Genomic DNA, 23200 nt, shown 5'->3' with positions numbered 1-23200 from the left:
CTCGGTGAAATAAATAATATTGTTCTGCAACATATAAAACCCGACCATGTATTATAGGCCATTGCCCCATGTTGTCCTATTACAGTAACCTGTTTCCTGATAAGCCACTCTCTTTGAGTCCAGTACATAGAAGGATCTGTTATAGTTCGTCTCCGATCTCTTACCTCCTGATCCGTTTCAGTACATACCAATTCCGGAAGCCTCTGTAATGTACAACAATCCATCAAGGCACAATATTAATTGCTCCCGGGATGTCCATTGTAAGTGGAAACCACTGTAAATTCACACCTTGTCTATGGAAAACTGGTAATGGGTTCCAAAGATTCCAAAAATTTGAAAAAAAAGAAATAAAAATTCAATAAAAATTATCAAATAACAAACACAGATATCAAATCCTTATAGTGAAATATCTAAAAGAGCTGCTGGAAACTGTACATCCTTTCTTTGATGGTGACAGAAGCTTTGCCAGGTCCTTAAGTATATAAAGTGCGGTATAGTGTCAGGACGCCGGCACACCCCATGACTGCGCTCAGAAACCTGCTTATTATATATTGGGGTCTGAAGAGACACAAATATACTAATAGCTGTTCCATTTTGGAACAAAACAGAGAAACCCCTGACTATTTAGTGCAGTGAATCTCATTGCAATTGTATATTGAAGATATTGTATCCTAAGGCTTTTGTAACTTGAGGGACCACTGTAATATTTCTCTGTTATTCTTCCAATAAAGATGCTCCAGACTTGTTCATTCATGGGGAATATATTTTCTAAACCAGACGTGTCAGAAGAGGTGACCGGCCTCTAGGCTTACCCTTACTATAGCTCACCCCCCTCAGTAAGTGCACGCCATGTGCTGAGGTTACCAATGTCTACCTTGTAACCATTTCACCCTCACAATCAGCAGCGTAACTAAAGTCTTGCGGGCCCCGGTGCCATCTTTTGTCCGGGGCCCCTATCTCATCCCTACAGTGAATTCTTTATTGTGATGGTTACGGGTATTAAGGAGTTTAATGAACCTTAGTGTGGTTAGTATAATCTGTGGGTCTCCTTGGTTTATGGGTCAGATGGAAGCTGCAATCTCAATACTGATGCCAGTGCTTATGGGCCCCCCTTAGGTTCCTGGGCCCCGATGCGACTGCACCCTCTGCAAAAAAAAGTGTGATGTTCTTTCATATGCCAAGTCTATGGATGCTTTCTCCAGGAGAGAGAAGAACATCCATTGTTCCCATAACAGCAACAGACATCGAGGACAATAGAGTGACAGATTTATTACCTCCTCCATCCACATCCCTTCCAATTCACTCATTAAAAAAACAAGATGGAAGCTTTCCTCCGCCATGTTTGCTTTCTTTTGTAATAAAAGAAAAAAATCCTCCATCAAGTAGCAAACATGATGGAAGAACCTTCAGTCGTGTTTTATACATAAGAATGAATTGGAAGGTTCTAAATGTATCACTCACTACTGCATTAATGTCCATTGCTTTCACCCCATGAGAGATGACAGCAACGGACATTAATAACAATAGTGAGAGCTTATCCCAAGTAATATGGAGAGGTAAAGAGATCTGCTGCCTGTTTTCCATTCTCTGTGCCATGTGCACTATTTGATAAGATAAGGCCATTTTCCTGTGATATTTTACTATATTTTCCTATTGACTGTCCTTACTTGCTTTTGGGATCAGATGTGGCCGTTCCCACCTGAACACAAGACAAACAAGACATTCTGGACATCAGCCGAGACCTACCTGATGGCAACAAGTTCACAGCACCTTAGATGGACTTTCCTCATTATATGTGTAGTAATGTACTGTACGTGGATCTGTGACCTCAGCTCCTGGCGAATGGAGCAGCGCTGAAAAGCAAGTACTGAGGATTATCAGGCAATTACCACCTAGAAGCACTGAGGTATACATTGTGTCTGACTGGACAATCCCTGTAAGCAGAACGAACAAATAACAATGGAACCATTTCTTAGATTTGCAAAGTTTCTGTATTAGATCAAAACCCCTAGGAATAAATACAATAAAACTGATACAATGTGAACAATCCAATGTACAGTATACTTGTGAGTCTATAGAAATTAAAAAGGGCTTTCTGGGATGTGGTCAAAAACCACACACTGGGTATATGTATGTGACTATACATGGAGGAATAGGCAGAGACTAGAATCATTCAGTCTCACAGCAGATATCTAACGCACAGATACCAGTAAACCAATGGTTAAATGCCAAGATGGGAAGGACTGCTCCTAAGTACGCATCCCTAAGACGGGACTATATGGAACAGCTGAGCAGAGCTCCTCTATGCTGTTCCTTTAAGACCAGCGCTGCCTTCTCCGTACGAGACTCCATCGCAGATTCTGCTTAAAATAAAATCGGCACAGGACAACTTTACTCTCCACTGGTTTCAGTATAACCCCCTTATAGTCTATGGTGGACAGGGTTTCCGTCTTTCAGGTCCCCATGGAGACCCGAACATATGTTATGAACCTAGCATAACTCCCATAGAAAAGAATACAGCTTCTGTAGCTCCCATTCTCTTCTATAGGGGGCAGCATTGTTCGTTTGTTCCCTCCAAGTCATGCCCTAGGAGTCAGGACTTAAAAGCAGGTATTCCTATTTCAGCAGTGAATGGTTGTGAGGAATAACCCTTTAAAGAAGCACTCCAGCATTTTTCTTACCTTTGCTCTCATTTGTAAACTATTCTACATCAGGAAAAAGGGAGTGCAGGCAAATCTGTGGCCGGGTATTTTATGACTGAATTATGAGGTTGGTTCCGGTCTGCCATTATGTCAAAAGACCCACAGTCTGCCTATCCGAAACTTATGGTGTCCACTATGTGGACCAAAAGTCCATGTCTATGCATTCCTGGGCAGCGGAGCAAAAGTCGGAGTCATGGAGGTAGAAAAAGGTAACAAACATCAGAATAAATTTATTATTATATTATACAATTATTACTATAGAGAATTAGATGTATGGTTTCTTCCGTGGTTACTTTTGTAGGAATTCAATGACTTAAAGCGGCCTTACTGCTTCTGACTGACCACGGCTGCCGTTTATGAAAGAGTCAGGGTCAGTGGTTTGGCCTACGGAGTCCATAGCCCTGCAAGGTGCTCAATGTATATCGCATAGGACTGCCTGTGTGAATCACGTCATGTTATGGCATATCCCACAGGACTGCACAGAGACTGACTATTAATCCAAAACAGCAGACGCTGTAGGAGTCAGAGCGAGGATCACGTGGTGTTCATGGTTCTGCAATAAGCATCAAGTAACAAAATGACCTTTTACCTGATATATTTTACAAATGGGGGCAAAGGTAAAGCTTTGCTGGAGCGCACACTACCTGAGGGGGGTAGGTACTGACTATACGGTATTATATGACAAGCAGTACCCTGCCATATAGGGATTATAGAGGTGAAGCAAGGTATAACCATGTAGGAAGAACATGCTAATAATACTCCCCTATGTAATGTATTACCAGAAGCCCTTCTAACCCTGAGTATTCTTCAACATCATGGACCTTGGCGGCAGAAGTGCAGAGACTCACATGCTCAGAGATCAATGCGGCGGATACAACCTGCTCACAGATCTAAGAACCCTTCAATACAAATGTTACACATCATATTAAATACTGTTTTAATAGATACAGTATACGGGAAGGGGGGGTGGGGAGAGACACTTTGTAGTACTCACATTTCAATAACAACCCTGACAATATGGACTCCTTACATGTCTACACGGTTCTCATACAGGAATCGTCAGTCAGAAGAAATCATAGACTAAGACAGGTCTGCTACTTACAAAACGAGAATATGAGAAGATAAAACCAATAAAACGTCAATGACAAACTCCACAATGTGCGACGTTCTACATCGGCTGGTTGGTACCTGGATTTTTTGTATTTTTGCTTTACTTCCTTAGTTACATGAATATTTTTTTACATATACAATTAAAAGGAGTGTCACCAGAACCAAGTATATCGACCTGGTGACACTAACCTATCTGTGGGGCTGGATTGATATGCTAGGCTCCGGTAACCATAACCTATCTATCTGTGGGGCTGGATTGATATGCTGGGCTCCGGTAACCTATCTGTGAGGCTGGGTTACTATGCTGGACTCGGGTGAGCTTAACCTATCTATCTGTGGGGCTGGATTACTATGTTGGACCCTGGTGACCCTAACCTATCTATCTGAGGAGCTGGATTAATATGCTGGGCTTCGGTAACCTATCTGTGAGGCTGGGTTACTATGCTGGACTCGGGTGAGCTTAACCTATCTATCTGAGGGGCTGGATTGATAGGTAGGTTAGGATCACCAGAACCCAGCATATCTGTGGGGCTAAGTTACTATGTTGACCTCTGGTGACAATCCCTTTAAAAAGAAATACATAATTCTGCTGGACTTTGTTTAAAGCGGTTTCACAAAGAGTTATGCAGTGTACATTCACCACAGACCAAAAACATCCATAGTATCGATCTGCAATACCCTGGTCTGGCCACATCATACAGAACGGAGCTGTCCACTTGCTGCTCCACGGACTGTGTATCAGCTGCTGAGAACAGTGGATTAGTAGGGGTGGTAGGTGTCAGATCCTCATCAATCTGATATAGGGATAGGTCATCAATATTTTTAGCCTGGAAAAACCCTTTAAGCTGCAAATATTCGGTCTTATTTGGGTCACAGGTCCAGCAGCAAGTTACATAAAGGGTTCTGTCCACTTTCAAGGGCAACCAACGGAGTTTGGAACAGAGTTTTGTATATCATGGCTACAAAGTAATGCATTAGTATACAAACAAAGTTATACAAAAAAAAAGACAAAATGTTTGCAAAATTACCAACTTTTTTTTAGACCTACATTACCAACATTAGCTGTACCGAGAAACCCCCATGTAATGTTACCGCACACTATGTAATGTATATAGTCTGATAGGCTGCACCTATGAAACTGCCTCACCATCAATAACCAATTTATAATGGTGAGACACCGGGTGTGTAGTGTGTCATATAATGCTATAGAGAAGCCATGCCCATGTTTGCAACCATTATTTTATTGTCCCAATAAATATATGATGCAACTTTCCAAGGGGTTTTAATAAAAATTGTCCCATCGTTCTGTGTCTACAGCTCTTCTGCAGACTAGAGATGAGAGAACACTGTTGGCATCAGCCGATCCGAACAGCACGCACCCATAGAAATGAATGGAAGCACCTGTGACTCCGGCAAAGTCAGCATCACAGGTGCTTCCATTCATTTCTATGGGTGCGTGCTGTTCGGATCGGCTGATCCCAACAGTGTTCACTCATCTCTACTGCAGACTGATGTCTCCATGGTAAAAGACAGTATACATTCTATACAGTGCAGTCCCGCTGCCTTGCACAACTCCTATCCCCTCCTATGCTGCAAAATACGTCGCATAGATAGAAGGAATAGGACTGCAGGTTCAGAACACAGTTTTTTTGCAGTCTCTTACCATGGAGACACATACTAGCTGCAGTAACAAGAGTAGGAAACCACAGTTGCTTAATTTTTTCATTCTATAAGCATTGAGAGAATAAAGAAACGGTAGCAAAGATGTTCAAACCCCCTTCTCGTCACATTCGGAGCTATATGTAATGTTGTGTCTGTGTTCGCAAAAACCGGGATACAGGCAAAAAAACCATTCACTTCCAAAAACCCACCATTAATGACTAATGTAGGATCCTTAGTGACCATTAAAGTGTTCATGCAGAGGAGGGCGGACAAGTCCCATAACTAATTCATAGACAGTTCACCACAGTCATTGACATCTTGCTGGTCGCCATGATCACTTTGGCCATTGACTAGTTTAGGTGCGGAGGTTCTGGGTAAGGAGTTGCTGCTCTGCATCTGATGTATTAACCCGTCCAGTCTGGTGTCCAGATGCTCCTGCAAACTTCTCATCCTCTGATCAATGTGTGCCATAAGTGTCCTCTCCATACGCTCCATGTGTGCAGACAGAAGTCTCTCCAAAGCTGGATCAGTCTTTTCTTCTCTGCAAAAAAATAAAATAAAAAATTGGGCAGATTTACTAAAAATGGCCAATAGTCAATCAGTGTAATCTAAATAGATATAAAATGCACCAGATTTATTACATTGGCCGATAAATCTATCATCAGCCATCTGGCTGGCTTCAGATGGAATTTGGAATAGATTGATGCAGAATCCACCTCAAATTCATTGCCATATTCTTCATTTTCTGGCCACAGGTTATACGAGACTCACCTAGGACTACGGCAGGTACACAATGGAAAGGAATACTTACTTTGGAGCCGAACAAGCTTCTCGTTTACTTTCCCCACAAAGATTTCGCAGGAGAGGTACCAAAGAATCAGGACCTGAAGACGTTGTGGCCGGGCCTAGTGATTTTTGCAGCAGTGAAGACAAAACAGACTTGACATCACTTTCAGGACCTGCGTGTTGCAGTGAAGGATGCAATGCAGAAGCCTGGTCTTGATGTTCCATTTTTGTGTCAGGAATCTTGCTTTCGACAAGGGGACATTGTCTGGAGTCTTCCTTGATCTGATGCCTGGCATGCTGAAAGCTGCCGAATAGCTGCATTAAGTGAGCTCCGAATGGTGCCTGATGCTGCAAGAAACATAAGCGGGTTATCAGTCATCAAACACACAGGTTGGACCAAGAAATCCACAGAAAACAGAAGATTCTTTGAAGAATGTCAGACGAAACAGGATGGGAGACAACATAGCTGACGTGTATTCTTCTGACACTGATCCCTATAGTAAATTCAGTTCTTCCAGGTTTATAGCACATTGTATATAGGAATTTAGTGGTAACAACTGCAGAGGGGAAGAATTACTTACAGACTGTACGAAGAGATGAATATATGCAACTTGTCCACAGGATAGGAGAAAAGTTACAGATCAGCCGAGGTCTGACTTCCAATGATCGGAAGAAGTTGAATTTTTAACCCTAGTTCTGAGTGGAACAATGCTCAGGCAAGTTCCCACTAATTCCTAGGTAAAATTCTGCTGCTGTGTACACTATGCCTTATTTAATGCACATGTTTTCTTCATTTTTAACCATGTAGTGGGTGATATAAGCATTCTTCTACTTGGTATATTTACTGCTACAAAATAAATCAGCCCAACATTCCCTCTGAAATAGGAGACTCAACCAAAAACATGCCAAAATCCACTTGTATAACAAAAACACATCAATAAAGCTTGTGGCTTTTGGAAAGAATTATTTTTTGCATGTATATCCGCAAACAGTAAAATGGATGCAGCAGAGCTCCTCAGATCTAGGACTCACCTTCTGCTGTGCACGCACCATATTCATGAGCTGCTCTGCCCCAGGTGACATTTTCCCACCCATGCTGTCCATAATACTCTGCACGCAATCTAGATTAATAGACGGCCCCGGCACATAAGATGCTGGAGAACACCTTTCAGGGACGGAGGTCATTTTCACTGAAATCTTGCTCACCAAGACACTGTCCCGACCACCGAGTGACAGCAGCTGAAAACAGACAAGACAAAGTGAACAAAAAGGAAGAGAACAGAGAATTTTTCCCCCATCAAATAGCTTAGAATAAGTTTAATCCTATGGATATGTTACACTGCTGGTCAACATTAAGAATATTCCAGTAATTACAAGTATTTCCCATCCACATTACAGGTCATTACTGTCTGATCGAACCCACATTGATCACAAGATTGGGAGTCTCATGTGCAATGTATAAACGAAAAAGCATTATAAGGATTTTACAACAAAGCAAGGTATCCCTATCCATAGACTAGAGGATAACATGCAGATCAATGGGGGTCTGACCGCTCAGACCCCAGTGATCAGGAGAAGATATATAGTGTTCAGAACTCGCAATGAAATGAAGTCCTCCGTTCTCCTGCTCAGCGAGGGATTGTGCAGCCTGACCCCCTCTGATCTGCCAGTTATCCCCTCTCCTATAGAGAAGAAATAACTTATTTAGTGAGAAGCAGAATACAGCAGTCAACTATCTCAAGCAGTACCATATAACAGAATGGAGCAGCAGTATACATGCACGGCCTGCTGCTTCATCCACACAGAGCAGGGCCCCTACTGATCATATAGTTATCCCCTATCCTGTGGGTAGAAGATAACCTGCAGTTACTGAGATACCCTGAATAAGAGAAGAAGGACCGCCATATTTGCAGCAGACTAATCCATACAAGATCAAAGTTTAAAAAAGTTCTCTCTCCAGCAACGTTGATCCAGAATTAGGTGAACAACCCCTATGAGGTACTTTATAATCTAGAGGTATATACCTTGAGAGTACATGATGGCACCGGGAACTCAAACTTCAGGTGAGTTTTGTACAAAATAACTGGATGGTCTTCTCCTCTGCTTTCCAAGGTGCACAATCTCTCCCCTCGGCTGGTGCCCAGGTATTCCTCGTCTTGTCCATCTTGGGACCCACCATAAAACTCAATGGTCCTTGCTTCACAAGAGATTGTCACATTCAGTATTCGGTCTTTCCCTTGTGCTGCACACACTAATGACAAAGTGCACGGACTGTCTTCTTGTGAGGATGATGGCTGCTCCAGAAGTACACAATACTCCCTGAAAGAAAGTAGCACAGCGTGAAATGGGAGCAGCAGAAAATGACAAGAAAATCCATGAACATATTTACATTCTAGGTTCTTATATAACGGAAACAACCTCTTGATTGTATTTTCTAAAACAACACCGACTTACTCATGTGGCTGAATTTGGAAGTGCAGGTGAGCCCCAATCAAGTGAAGAAGCAATAGCTTCATGGACGAGAGTGAAAAAATTGTAAGGTACGGCAGCGGGAACGCCGCTCTTTAGTAGGGGAACTAATGCTGACCAACAGATAAATGCCAGCCAACCTTGGGGCCACACGGTGGCTCAGTGGTTAGCACTGCAGCCTTGCAGCGCTGCAGTCCTCGGTTCAAATCTCGCCGAGGGCAAAAAAAAAAAACATCTGCAAGTAGTTTGTATGGGTTTCCATCCCATACTCCAAAGACATAATGATAGGGAAAAAATGTACATTGTGATCTCTATGTGGGGCTTATAATCTACATAAGAAGAAAAAATAAATAAAAAAAACGTCAGCCAACCTTCTAGGTGCATAGCAGACCTTAAACACAAAGAAAACTCTGATTGCACATAAGTGTGAACAAGACCTTAAGCTACTTTTCTAGAAATGAATGATGCTTTTCTCAGGACAGAATTAAAGGGGCTTCCCACTTTCTAATATTGATGATCCGCCCTTAGGATAAGTCAGCCATATTAGAAATGTGAGCATCCGACAGCCGGGAGCCCCACAGATTGGCGGTTCAGATACATTGCAGCTCCTGGGAATGTATACATCTGTTGCCGTAGTATTTCTAGCGCCACTTAAGGTACCGCATTACTGCCCATACAATGTAAAGAAGCCGCGCTGGAGTGTTATAGATGTTACAGCTCCTGGCATGTAAACATTACCAGGAAAGTCCCAGAGCAGCTGATCTGTGGGGGTCCTGGCTGTCAGACCCTCGCAGATCTAATATTGCTGACCTCTCCTAGGGACAGGCTATCAGTATTAGACAGTGTAAACCCCTTTAACCCCATTAAGAACCAAAAAAAAGTCATAACCTGAGATATACCGAATATTTCCATCCACCCTGACACGTCGCACACACACACACATTACTCAGGCAGATATTGTCTCTGTGAGGGACAGTTTACCAATGTGTTGCCTGTTACATAAAGAACACATAGAGATCTCACCTAGAGGGCTCCTCTTCATGGTGGGCCGGTAAGTCCTCCCCAGACACCTGCAGCACAGCAGCCAGCTCAGCCTGGCAGTGCCAGGAGCTAGAGCACAACATGGGGGGCTGAGGGAGCCCACCCAGCACTGCAGACTGAGGACCCGACATCACAAGGCAAGGCCCGGGACCTTACATGGCAACCAGCGAGGAGGGACAGGGACAGGCGGACATCAGGACAGATCCGGGAACAGGACGTGAATTTCTGATGAAAATCAATGACAGCCGCGAATCAGGAAGTTCCTGGATGGGGGACACATTTTCCGGCGTACGACTTCCTGTCATACGCGGAAGCCGTGCTCGCGGCCATTTTGTTGTAGTCCAAATGCAGACGTGACTTACCTGATTGGCACATAAAAGTGTCACGTGACAGCCCTTGGTTAGTTTACGTGTCATATTGCAAAACCTGATTTCTGTGCCTGTTCAGACTGTAATATTGAGGCTATTAGAGGGTGAGGGGTCTATAGTTATAGAAGTATGACTGGGAAGTCCTCTAATCTGCTAACAATGGGACAATTATTACTATTGTTGTTATTTCCCACAGTTCACTGCTACTTTACTACAAAGTGTGTGCCCAAAAATATAAAATAATAATAATCTGAGTAATATTCTCCTTGCCGCCACTTCTCAGGTCCTCTATATCTGTGCTCTGACCTCCGGTGATGACGTTTCGGAGCGCACCTGACCTCTGACCTCAGGGGTGACCTCTCGCAGCTGGTCACAGGATACAGGGCTACGTAGAAATATCAGGATATAGAGACTGGCGCGGACTCGGGTAGAGGCGGCTGTAAGGTGAACGTTACTGAGGTTATTACTGATTACTATTGTCGCTTGTGGTCAAAAATGTGAAGGGGCCGGACAATCCCTTTAAGAATCTACCTTTAAGTAAGACGGTTTTATTTCTTTATTCTTAGGATAGTCCATAAAAATCAAATCGGTAAGGGGTTGGCAGGCGGCTCCCACACAGATCAGCTGTACAGGGATGCTTCTGACACCCCTACTATACACAATACGGGGCCATAAGCAGTTGGCTCCACGCCCTGTATAGTGGATGGGTAGCGGCTGGTCCTGCCACTCGGCTCTCATTAATATGGCCAAGTTTTGGAGAGGATTTTCAAAGAAGAAGCCCTCCAAGAATTCCTGCTTTGTAATACCCAAAGGGACTAAATCAATGTGGGGCTTTATGCTCTCTAGATGCATCGACAAAACTTTGAGGGGGTCAATGCTGCAGACAGGGTATCTGTAGGACTCACATGGTTGTATGAATGTAAGCTTTAACTCCAATCACCAGTGTCCCCGATTCTCTTTACACTCAGTATCAGGGACTTTCTCCACTGATCACCATGTCCAGTCACGAGTTCACTAGAGCAGTGGCCCCCAAACTTTTTTGCACCAGGGACCAGTTTGAAGCAAGGCCATTTTTCCATGTCCCGCAGGGGTGGGGCTTTGGCTATATGGGGGTAAGGTTATAGGTGGGCTCCACCGTGTGGACAGGAAGACTCTCTGCCGGGATACTCTGTGGGGCAGGGGGCGTGACATGAACATCTGCGGACATGGTGAATCGCTAGACACCAAAGCTGGTTACTTCGCGCTAGGCCACGATGCAATGATAACATGTAAAATATTGGGTAGTGCGGCATCCTTAGCAGCTACAGGACACCGCGCTACCCGATACATGTTACCATAGCAGTGTGTCCTAGCGCAAAGTATCCAGCTAATACTCAGGCCAGCTCGCTGCTCCACACCCAACAGCTTAGTCCTGGTCCACGGACTGGTGGTTGGGGACCCCTGCGCTAGAGTCGTCACTAAGAGCTTAGGGTAAGAGCCATATGCCATTACTGTCCGATTAGTGATGGTCGACGATTGGGAAGCACAACTGACCCTTGCCAGAAAGATTAGATGGATGTCAGCCAAATCCACCTTTGGCCATTGTAAAACTACAACTCCCAGCTTGCACACTCGTTCGGCTATTCTCAAAACTCCCAAATGAGTGGAGCATGATGAGTGTCGTAGTTTCACAACAACTGAAGTGCCAAAGGTTACTGACCCCTGCCCTGATGTGTATGGTGTGTTCCAACTCTCTTTACAGACAATGGGTCAGGCATGTTGGCTTTTACCATGCCCAATCCTTTTATCACCAAGGAGATAACCAGTGTGCGGCAATGACTTATTCCTCTCTCCCTACACCCCCCTGCACCAAATATCTTCTTGCTCCATCATTGTATTCAACACATCAGCATGCTTAGGATGCCAATGTCGTAGAGAGAAGACATACAGCTATTTCCCCTCCAGATTGCCACGGTACCCTGGACTGATGGCAAAGGGACACTCTCAGGCACATCTAGTGTGATTAACCCTTAGTAATACCAGCCGTGCATTACCGCAAAATGTCGCAGGTTAGTGGTGCAATTACCGGAAAAGTTCTTTCAACTTGTTCCACCTGTTGGAGCTCTGTGGCAAAATGCCAGCTCACAAAACACATTAGCACATTACTCATTATACGTATCAGATCGTAAACCTGATTCAGGAAGTCGCAGAAATCTCCCTTAATGACCTGACTATTACACATGACACCATATCACCCGGGACTTTATCTACAGCCATCTATAAATGGCCGGGTAATAGGTCAATTAACAGAGATTATGTATTATTACAGGTGAAGGATCCATGTGGCTGAGGAGTCTAGAAGTCTATGGAGCCATAATACCTTGAGGCACGTGTATCTAATATGACTGGTCAGTGATATGGGGCAGTGCTGTGCAAGGTATTTGTAGAACTACCCATAGGTGCAATATATTATTCTATACCCTATCAAACCTCAATAACTAATGAATTACCTACAATAGGTAAAGATCAGCAGGGTTCTGACACCCGGGCTCTCCCACCGATCAGCTGTTTTTTCAGCTTCATTACTACTTACCAGCACTGTACATTTCTATCACAGCTCAGCCCATTCACTTGAAAGAACCTGAGCTGCGAACAAGCCATGTGACCGATGAACGTGAGATTACATGAAGCCGAAGCCATACTCAAGGAACGGCTGCGCCACTACAAACAGCTGAACCAAAAAGGTTTGGGGTGTTAGAAGCCGCTGATCTTCAGTTGGTGACCTACCCTAAAGACAAGTCATAGGATAATAAGCCCCAGAAAACCCCTTTGGGCTATAAGATGAGACACAGGGGGCTGCAGAAAAAAAACATGCTGTAGGAAAAACCGCGCCAGCAGGTAGAAGCAGCCGTAGGTAGAATTGACATGCTGCAAATTCTAAAACCGCAACGGTTCTGGAAATCGCTGCGTGTCCGCTTTGCATATTTTTCTGCAATGTGTGGATAGGATTCATTCATTTCTGTCGCCCCACACACGACTGGGATTACACTATTCCACGTGTGGGCCATCAATCCAGCCCGCAAAACTTAGAACAGGTCCTATCCCTGTCCGCTTTTGCGTCCGTGCTCCGAATGAATTGAGCCACGGAAGAACGGGCGGTGGTCAGGAAGTCCAAGGATGACACAGATGGTCAATCACGGCCGGCGGCTAGCATACAATCATATGGAACCAGCCTAATTCTGCGTCAAATTCCTACGTGTGAACACCCCTTAAACTTCCAAAAAGTTGCACAAGTGCCATTGCAGCATAAAATCATATCCATAGCAATATCATGAGTCTTTTTGTTGGCACTTTGCATATCGACATCACCTGATCTTGCCATGCTTGTTATTTCTATTGCGAGGGCCCTGTGACGTGTTTTGAAAATTTTAATTCCCTAAACTAGATTAGAACTATCTTACAAGTATGATGAATCATGACGTGATGAATAGATAGAACGTATATAGTATGGGTAACAGGTCTGTCTATATTTGCTTCACTATTTATTTTATTAGTTTATGTTTGATGGTGGGATAGGATCATTTGTGCGTTATTAAAGAGGACCTTTCATGGTCCGGGGCACAGGCAGTTCCATATACTGCTGGAGAGCTGACAGTGCGCTGAATTCTGTGCACTGTTGGCTTTCCCGATCTGTGCCCCGGGTAAAGCGCTATCGGTCCCGGTACCGTAGCGCTTTACAGTCAGAAGGGCGGTCCTGATAGTCAGTCAGGTACGTCCTTTTCCACAGCAGTGCCTATAGCGCTGTACAGTGTGAGCGGGGAGGCACGCCCCCCTCCCTCTGCTCACAGTGTTCGTCCATAGACGATTATCAAGAGGGGAGGGGGGCGTTCCTCCTCGCTCACACTGTACAACGCGATAGGCGCTGCTGTGGAGAAGGACATACCTAACTGTCAGGAACGCCCTTCTGACTGTAAAGCGCTACGGTACTTGGACCGATATCGCTTTACCCGGGGCACAGATCAGGAAAGCCGACATTGTGTTGAATTCAGCGCACTGTCGGCTTTCCAGCAGTATATAGAACTGCCTGTGCCCCGGACCATGAAAGGTCCTCTTTAACCCTTTAATAACACAGGGTAGTTTGTATGTTAAGGGTGCATTCACACTACGGAACGCCAGCGTGTATCACAGCCGTACACGCCGGCGTTACAGCAGGGCTGCCGGACACTTCCCATTCATTTCTATGGGAGCCGGCATGTGAGCGCTCCCCATAGAAATGAATGGAAAAAAGCAGTCCATTCATTTCTATGGGGAGCGCTCGCATGCCGGCTCCCCATAGAAATGAATGGGAAGTGTCCGGCAGCCCTGCTGTAACGCCGGCGTGTACGGCTGTGATACACGCTGGCGTTCCGTAGTGTGAATGCACCCTAATGCTCAGCAACTTCCTTCCTTGCCCTCCAAAATTCATAACTTTTTACTTTTCTGTCGACATCGCTATGCGAGGGTTTATTCTTTGCATTAGGAGTTGCGCAGTTTTGGGGTACATATAATCTTTCGTTTAGCTTTTATTAATGTTTTTGAAATAACACACATTTTTTGCATTTTGTTCCTGTTGCGTTCACTCTGTATTAAAAATGACCTGGCAGCTTTGTCCAGCGGGTCATTACAATTACAGCCAATGTTTCTATTGATTTTATTGCTTTTACTTATGAAATTTCATTTTTCAAAAATGAACGATTTTCCTGGGGTCACTGTATTCTAACGCCTTTATTACTATTTTGTTGATGGGCTCTTCATTTGCAGGACAAGTTGTAGTTTTTATTGGTACCAGTTTTTGGTATATAGGACTATTTAATCCTTTTTATTGCTGTATTTGCATTGAAACTAAGTGATCAAAATACATTAATTTGCACATTGCTTTATTTTATTTTTATTATTATTTTATTTATTTATATTTTATTTATTTTTATTATTTTATTTATTTATTTTTTACATGTTCATTATACAGTATAAATAACACTATTTTTGAATAGTGGGACATATATGTAAGTTTCTATTACATTATGTGCATTTTAAATGAAAAGAGGGATTTTTGAACTTAAAAAAATAACTATTTTTCGCTGTACCGCAGGGGGACTTGAACCTGGGACCTGCTGAGCCGCTGGTGTAATGTACTGAAAGACACTGTATTGCAGCACATAGGTGTAATAAGGAAAGGCAGTCAGGAGAACGTTGCTCAGCCTCCTGGTTGACATGGCAGTCCCTTGGACCGAGTCCTAAGGATGGCAATTTTGCCCCAGAACTACCCAAATGCTGTGATCACTATTGTTGGCGTTTTGGACCTGACAGACTCTAATAATAGAACATTATACAATTTGGTTCTGCTACAGCAGGAAGCTAATTTGCATACCTTGTCCCAGAATGCATTGCCTGACCTATGAGACCTCATACACCAGCTGGCAGTCCCCATATGGAGTAACATATCCCCTATTATCTATCTTATATTGCAGTAAGTGCTATAATGTCTCGTGTTCTTTCCAAATCCTAAATGTGATTTGAGATTTTTACAAATGTCAGATTTGTGTAACAGTTAAACACTGTGGATGATCACAACTAAAGTAAAAAAAAACCTTGACCTGCCTGTGTTAGTTGTAGTTGTGCCCTTTGTGTAGGCCGTCAGGTGCTGGCAGGGTGTCCGGCTGCTGCTTCTATCCCAAATGACAAACTATAAACTGTGTGCAAACCCAGAACCAAGTGATCAATTCCACTACAGCGCCTCCACAGGAGGCTGCTTTCTTAGGGGGCATTCACACGGGGGAAAATGGCTCGGATTCTGGAGCAACTCCGCATGGAATTCACGTGGTGTCCACACGAATTCCATGCAGGATTGCCACCAGAATCCACACGGTTAAAAAGCCTCTCCAGAGAGTTCTATGGGGAGGCTTTTTAACAGTGCGGATTCTGGCGGCAATCCTGCACAGAATTCACGTGGACACCACGTGAATTCCATGCGGAGTTGCTCCAGAATCCGAGCCATTTTGCTCCATATGAATGCCCCCTGTAGGCCATGTTCACATCTGATTTGTAACAACCCAGCGTAGTGACATGCTACTTCAGGTCACATGGCCCGGGGCCAGGTAAGTAAATTATTTCTCGACGGACAACCCCTCTAATGCGCTACCCTAAATAATCCCAGCATGTTACAGGACAGGTCCATATTATGAGTAAACAACACTTCTTGCATGTCACTTGGCTCCTAGAAGCGCAGAAAAACTTACACCTAATAGGTGCGCCTGTACTCATGAGCGGAGCCCTAACCCTGCCCCTACCGAGATCTATGGGACATAAGAGGACCTGTCCCTAGAATGTCAAACATCATTTTAGCTTATACGCAGGATGTGGGCGTCATACAGACTATGCGTTTTTTGGGATTTTTTAATCTTATTTGGTTTCTGAAACCGGATAACCCCTTTAAGCTAGCATATCAACTTTAGGCTGAGGCCCCACGTTGCAGAAACGCAGCAGATTTTGCTGCATTTTTCGAGCCAAAGGAGTGGACTGAGCAGAAGGGAGAAGTACAAGAACTTCCCTTATATTTACCTTTTATTTTTGTAGCCATTCTTGGCTTTGGCTCAAAATCTGCAACAAAAAAACTGCATTTCTCCAATGTGGGGCCTCAGACTTAGGGGGTTTGCCTGGGGGATAAAAATTGCTTTAAGAATGGCTCAATTTTTTCTCTTTTACAACAACACAACACAGGTCCCCATGGGTCTTTTCTTCCTGGTAATGCCCAGGTAATGTCCTTTGATCCCCCTGAGGGCATTTCCTATGTGGATAGTGACAACTTGAAGTGAAGACCATTGGGAACCAGGCCCAAGTAGGAACCAAATTAGCATGGGGGAGTCTTTTCTTTTTTTTTCCTTTTTTTAACCCACAAGCCATTTTTAAGCAATTTTTATCCCCCAGAAAAGCCATTTTATTTTTACTGTCTGCAAATACCGTATACAACTTCACCTCCTATAGAAGTAATAGGCTATATGACTATTACTAGAAAAGGTCAACCTCTTTTAACCCCTAAAATGTCAAAACTGGTATATTTTTTACCCATTCTATAGGTAAAACACATCAGACAGGGCACGCCACTTAATGTGGAGCAACTTACATTAGAACTACCATCATACTAGCAAGTTAACCCTATAGTTGCCTCTATAATGTCATATTACACTCCCTTGTCATTTTTAATAATTTAATATAGTTTTTAAGATTTACAATAAAGAGATTGACAAAAATTCATTAGGTATCCCACATTTACCCCCTGGGGTACTCCACGTCCACACAAACTCAATGATGATAATGGCAACGCATTTGAGTAGTTTCAATCCATCCTATGATGCCTAACATTATTAGGTTACTGTGCTGCAGACCACCAACGCTAATACCTTGCTCTAAAAAAAAAAAAAAAGTTATCACGAATTTTTCTGTCCCTTTCACTCCCGCGCCAAATGAGGAGGAAACGTTAAAGGCGAAGTTTTCGATTTCCCAGATTTGCGTTCATAATTCACAAGACGTTGACCCACGAGATATTTATCGTTCTTAATGTGTTCATAAAGCCGCTTAAATTGTCGGATTTGGAAAGACAGGACCCCCATTAATATCACCACCATCAGCAAGAAGGGATAGATGCGGCGTTGTACTAGATTCTGCATTTCGAAGGTAACACCGATTATCAGTACAATCCCGGCAGAAATAATGTACGGGATACACAGGGACAGTAAAAGGACAGCGATGACCGGGGCGGCCAGTTTGCCAAGTATGAAGTGCATGTCAATATTACGGATCCCGTTGGCATAGACTTGCTCGATGACAGTTTTCAACCACCACTGAGGACCCATTAGCGTTATAGCGGCGATGATCTTGGCATGCAATACACCAAGGGCCCAGTCTTGCCATGGATAAAAGAGCGGTGTCTGATCCAGGGGAACCCGGAGAGGTGCCACAATAATGAGCTCAAAGAGAAGACCAAGCAGGAGAGGGACAACACCAGCCAGGAGGATGGCCACTATAAGGGTCTTCATAATCGTAAGGGACCATTCTTTCACTTTTAGCAGGATCACCTGCCGACCTTGTGGCATCCATGCCACCAGTACAGTTAAGGCTCTGATAGACAGCCAGCATACGTAGAGGCCACAGGCAGCGGTGTACAACTCATGGATTTTTGCGGTTCCAGTCCAAAACGACATCAGCCAGCGTCCTACAAATACCGGTAGGGTAAGGCAAACTAGACTAGAGAGCAACAACGTGATGCACATCAAAATGATTAATAAAAATATTCGGAGAGGGAATTTGATTGGTCTGTGATATGGCTGAAATCCTACGGGGCCTCCCTGTTGCAATATGGCTTGGTGTGCTGCATGCAAACCTTCCCCGACCACAGGAATGGGATTGTTTCGTATAAGGGGGTTATTGGCAGCCTGTTGGTTTGCTTGGTTGTCACTCTCCTCCTGGTCTCCGAGAAGATAGGAGTGCAAGTCTAGTAAATATCCAGCTGTTACTGTCCAAGCTCTGACAAGACCTTTCAACCACTGCCGAGTGTGTCCCTGTTCCAATAGCGCCGGCAGAACGACCTGAAGTAGTAGTAGCTCCAAGGACAGTTCACTTACTGGAGCGTCACTGTATAGCATGACGTTATACGGTAAGAAGGTGGGCAGCACGTGCTTCATAATACGGATGGGAAGCCAAAGCATCAGGATTACGATAGACCCAAACACAATAACGGATAATATAAATCTTCTGAGATGCCGATAAATGGGCAGGTGGATCATTTCCTGGACTGGATTAAAATCTGGATCATTCAGATTTCGGAGAAACCACAGCACCCCAGGTCTCAGCACCTCTCGTAGTAGCAGGATGAAAGATGCAAAGTAGAAGACGTAAACCATCCCGACAAGCCAGTGAAGAAACATGGTGGTCCCGGGCGCGGACTGGAAGCTAAGTTCTCGGTCTTTCAAAGTGGCATCGAACATTTCCAACGAGCAAATGTCCAACCACCAGCCGCAAATGAGAGGGAAGACGCCAATCTCCACCACTACCAGTAAAGACACCTTCACGACAATGTAGCAGATGCCCAGAATTCGTCTTGAACGTTGAAACTTGACAATGGCGGCCAGACTATGGCAGAGGATCAAGGTGACTGCTAGGAGGACGTAGCCAACTATGGTGGTTAGAAGTCCTTCAAAGTGGGAGGCTTTCACGTAGCAATCGAATCCGAGGCCGACGACAGAAAAGTGTCCAATGTGATAGGGGCAGAAGGCAAACACAAGGATGAAGAGGGTATTTAAGGACACAACCCAGAAGACATGTTCCAGAAAGACCAGAGATCCATCCAATCCCAGCATCCGTTCCCAGGTCAATTCTTCGGCCGCCCGATCCCATTCTAGGGCGTTCCAGTTCATGTCGTCTTGAGCGCCATTGTTTATATCAGCAGCGTCTTCTATGACGGCATCATCCTCGTTGTCTTCCTCTTCATCTTCTGCCTGATCTTCCGGCAGATCGGGATTTTCACCGACGACTGCGTTTTCTACTGGTGGAATAGCCGGATGGTCCAAAGCGACATTTTCAGCAGCGGCATTGCCGGCAGCACCTTGTGCCTCGTTCTGGGGACCCAGACCATTTGGAGGTTGTGGGAAATTTTGATCCAGCCAGAGAGGGGCTCCGCCATGAACAATCTGTTCTCGCAACCAGACGAGGCTTATGAAGGCGCAGAGGGTGCAGGTCACCACGAAGAAGCCTTGTAGACAGTCCGCCAGTAGGTTCTCGGTGGATAGCATATCCAGGGGCAGGGTCAGCAGGGAGCTCACGGAGCCGGTAAATAAGCACTTGTATATGCGGCATGCGGTCAGGGGCACCACGCCAAGCCATGCAAACGCCACCAGGGTATAGTGAAACCAGTATCGGATGGCGGTGCCAATACTTGTGATCAGTCCAGCACAGATGTCTTGGATTGGCAGGCGGGAGGGCATGTCCGGGGAGTATATGGGGGTGAAGGCAAATCTGTGCTTACATAACTCACAGTACTCCTTCCTGCTGTGCTTCAGCCATTGCACCAAGCACTCCTGGTGGATGAACTTAATACTGCCTGTGCACACACAGGGGTGATAGAGCGGCTTCTCTGCGGTTCCCTCTGATCGGCAGACCCTGCAGATGTCTTCTTCCTCCGCAGCCTCCATCTTGCTCGACGTCTGGTTTGACAAAGACGTCTCTCCGACCACCAACGCCCGATTACCGTGCAGGAACCGGAATCAACACGGCCCCTGCAGGCTTCCGTACCGACAATGCAAGAACGATACGGACCGTCCTCGGCCTAGGCTCGGAGCAACGTAATCTCGCGAGAGTTCAGCCAGTGACGTATCAGGAATAGGTAAAGTGCTTCCGGGTGTTGTCACATGATCATCATAGAGGCACATGATCGGCCGACCCGATCTAGCCTTGTCCCCTCATTAGCTATAAGGATTGTGATGAGACGGCCGTTATAGTGTCTGCTCAGTGTCTCCCTGATATACCGGGCGCTAGTACATGAGATCGCTTAGAGCCTAGTAGAAGACAGGACCTGTCAGTGGTGTTGCCCCTAGCAACCAATCAGTGTGTAGCTTCAATTGCTGTTGTAAAATGAAAGCTGCACCGTGATTGGCTGCTAAGGCACATAAGGAAAGCTGGCTTAAAGGGGTTGTCCAGCCTTAAAGTGATGTTCACACTGATGACCAGATCCAACACAGATCCTTGCCCCCCTGATTTATAGGATGAATGGTTCTGCCCATTCCCATCAATGTCTATTTGTGCCCCATAGGTATAACACCCCTCTAGTCGCCCTGACACAGAATACCCTCACGTTATAATGTCCCCTCCACCTGACCCCACATTATAATGTCCCCTCCACCTGACCCCACATTACAATGTCCCCTCCACCTGCCCCCACATTATAATGTCCCCTCCATCTGCCCCCACATTACAATGTCCCCTCCACCTGACCCCACATTACAATGTCCCCTCCATCTGCCCCCACATTACAATGTCCCCTCCACCTGACCCCACATTACAATGTCCCCTCCATCTGCCCCCACATTACAATGTCCCCTCCACCTGACCCCACATTACAATGTCCCCTCCATCTGCCCCCACATTACAATGTCCCCTCCACCTGTCCCCACATTATAATGTCCCCTCCATCTGCCCCCACATTACAATGTCCCCTCCATCTGCCCCCACATTATAATGTCCCCTCCACCTGCCCCCACATTATAATGTCCCCTCCATCTGCCCCCACATTACAGTGTCCCCTCCATCTGCCCCCACATTACAATGTCCCCTCCATCTGCCCCCACATTATAATGTCACCTCCACCTGCCCCCACATTACAATATCCCCTCCACCTGCCCCCACATTATAATGTCCCCTCCATCTGCCCCCATATTACAATGTTCCCTCCATCTGCCCCCATATTACAATGTTCCCTCCATCTGCCCCCACATTACAATGTCCCCTCCACCTGCCCCCACATTACAATGTCCCCTCCACCTGCCCCCACATTATAAAGTCCCCTCCATCTGACCCCACATTATAATGTCCCCTCCATCTGCCCCCACATTACAATGTCCCCTCCATCTGCCCCCACATTACAATGTCCCCTCCACCTGACCCCACATTACAATGTCCCCTCCATCTGCCCCCACATTACAATGTCCCCTCCACCTGACCCCACATTACAATGTCCCCTCCATCTGCCCCCTCATTACAATGTCCCCTCCATCTGCCCCCACATTACAATGTCCCCTCCATCTGCCCCCACATTAAAATGTCCCCTCCATCTGTCCCCACATTATAATGTCCCCTCCATCTGCCCCCATATTATAATGTCCCCTCCACCTGCCCCCACATTACAATATCCCCTCCACCTGCCCCCACATTATAATGTCCCCTCCATCTGCCCCCATATTACAATGTTCCCTCCATCTGCCCCCACATTACAATGTCCCCTCCACCTGCCCCCACATTACAATGTCCCCTCCACCTGCCCCCACATTATAAAGTCCCCTCCATCTGACCCCACATTATAATGTCCCCTCCATCTGCCCCCACATTACAATGTCCCCTCCATCTGTCCCCACATTATAATGTCCCCTCCATCTGCCCCCACATTAAAATGTCCCCTCCATCTGTCCCCACATTATAATGTCCCCTCCATCTGCCCCCATATTATAATGTCCCCTCCATCTGCCCCCATATTACAATGTTCCCTCCATCTGTCCCCACATTATAATGTCCCCTCCACCTCTCCCCACATTATAATGTCCCCTCCATCTGCCCCCACATTACAATGTCCCCTCCATCTGACCCCACATTATAATGTCCCCTCCATCTATCCCCACATTATAATGTCCCCTCCATCTGCCCCCACATTACAATGTTCCCTCCATCTGCCCCCACATTACAATGTCCCCTCCACCTGCCCCCACATTACAATGTCCCCTCCACCTGTCCCCACATTATAATGACCCCTCCACCTGTCCCCACATTATTATGTCCCCTCCACCTGCCCCCACATTACAATGTCCCCTCCATCTGCCCCCACATTACAATGTCCCCTCCATCTTCCACCACATTACAATGTCCCCTCCACCTGCCCCACATTACAATGTCCCCTCCACCTGCCCCCACATTACAGTGTCCCCTCCATCTGCCCCCACATTACAATGTCCCCTCCACCTGCCCCCACATTACAATGTCCCCTCCATCTGCCCCCACATTACAATGTCCCCTCCATCTGCCCCCACATTATAATGTTCCCTCCATCTGCCCCACATTACAATGTCCCCTCCATCTGCCCCCACATTACAATGTCCCATCCACCTGCCCCCACATTACAATGTCCCCTCCATCTGCCCCCACATTATAATGTCCCCTCCATCTGTCCCCACGTTATAATGTCCCCTCCATCTGCCCCCACATTACAATGTCCCCTCCACCTGCCCCCACATTATAATGTTCCCTCCATCTGCCCCCACATTACAATGTCCCCTCCATCTGCCCCCA

At 45.6% G+C, this 23200-nt stretch overlaps 2 protein-coding genes across 2 annotated transcripts; both read right to left on the bottom strand.

Moving 5' to 3' along the window:
• Window positions 1-3238: 3238 nt before the first annotated feature.
• C10H10orf88 (chromosome 10 C10orf88 homolog) lies at window positions 3239-10004 on the bottom strand. The gene is made up of 5 exons (XM_075257716.1): window positions 9753-10004; window positions 8285-8579; window positions 7293-7499; window positions 6286-6608; window positions 3239-6015 (listed from the first exon to the last, which is right to left on the bottom strand). The coding sequence occupies exons 1-5, from the start codon at window positions 9899-9901 to the stop codon at window positions 5757-5759; spliced, it is 1233 nt and encodes a 410-aa protein (XP_075113817.1). The 5' UTR covers window positions 9902-10004; the 3' UTR covers window positions 3239-5756.
• Window positions 10005-17487: 7483 nt separating this feature from the next.
• MARCHF6 (membrane associated ring-CH-type finger 6) lies at window positions 17488-20519 on the bottom strand. Its single transcript, XM_075258015.1, has one exon. The coding sequence runs from the start codon at window positions 20338-20340 to the stop codon at window positions 17602-17604; it is 2739 nt and encodes a 912-aa protein (XP_075114116.1). The 5' UTR covers window positions 20341-20519; the 3' UTR covers window positions 17488-17601.
• Between the last annotated feature and the right edge of the window lie 2681 nt (window positions 20520-23200).

The sequence above is a fragment of the Leptodactylus fuscus genome, chromosome 10 (genome assembly GCF_031893055.1).
Source record: "Leptodactylus fuscus isolate aLepFus1 chromosome 10, aLepFus1.hap2, whole genome shotgun sequence".
Lineage (NCBI taxonomy): Eukaryota > Metazoa > Chordata > Amphibia > Anura > Leptodactylidae > Leptodactylus > Leptodactylus fuscus.
The sequence above is the reverse complement of the archived record's forward strand: the minus strand, read 5'-3'. Positions and strand labels throughout refer to the sequence as shown.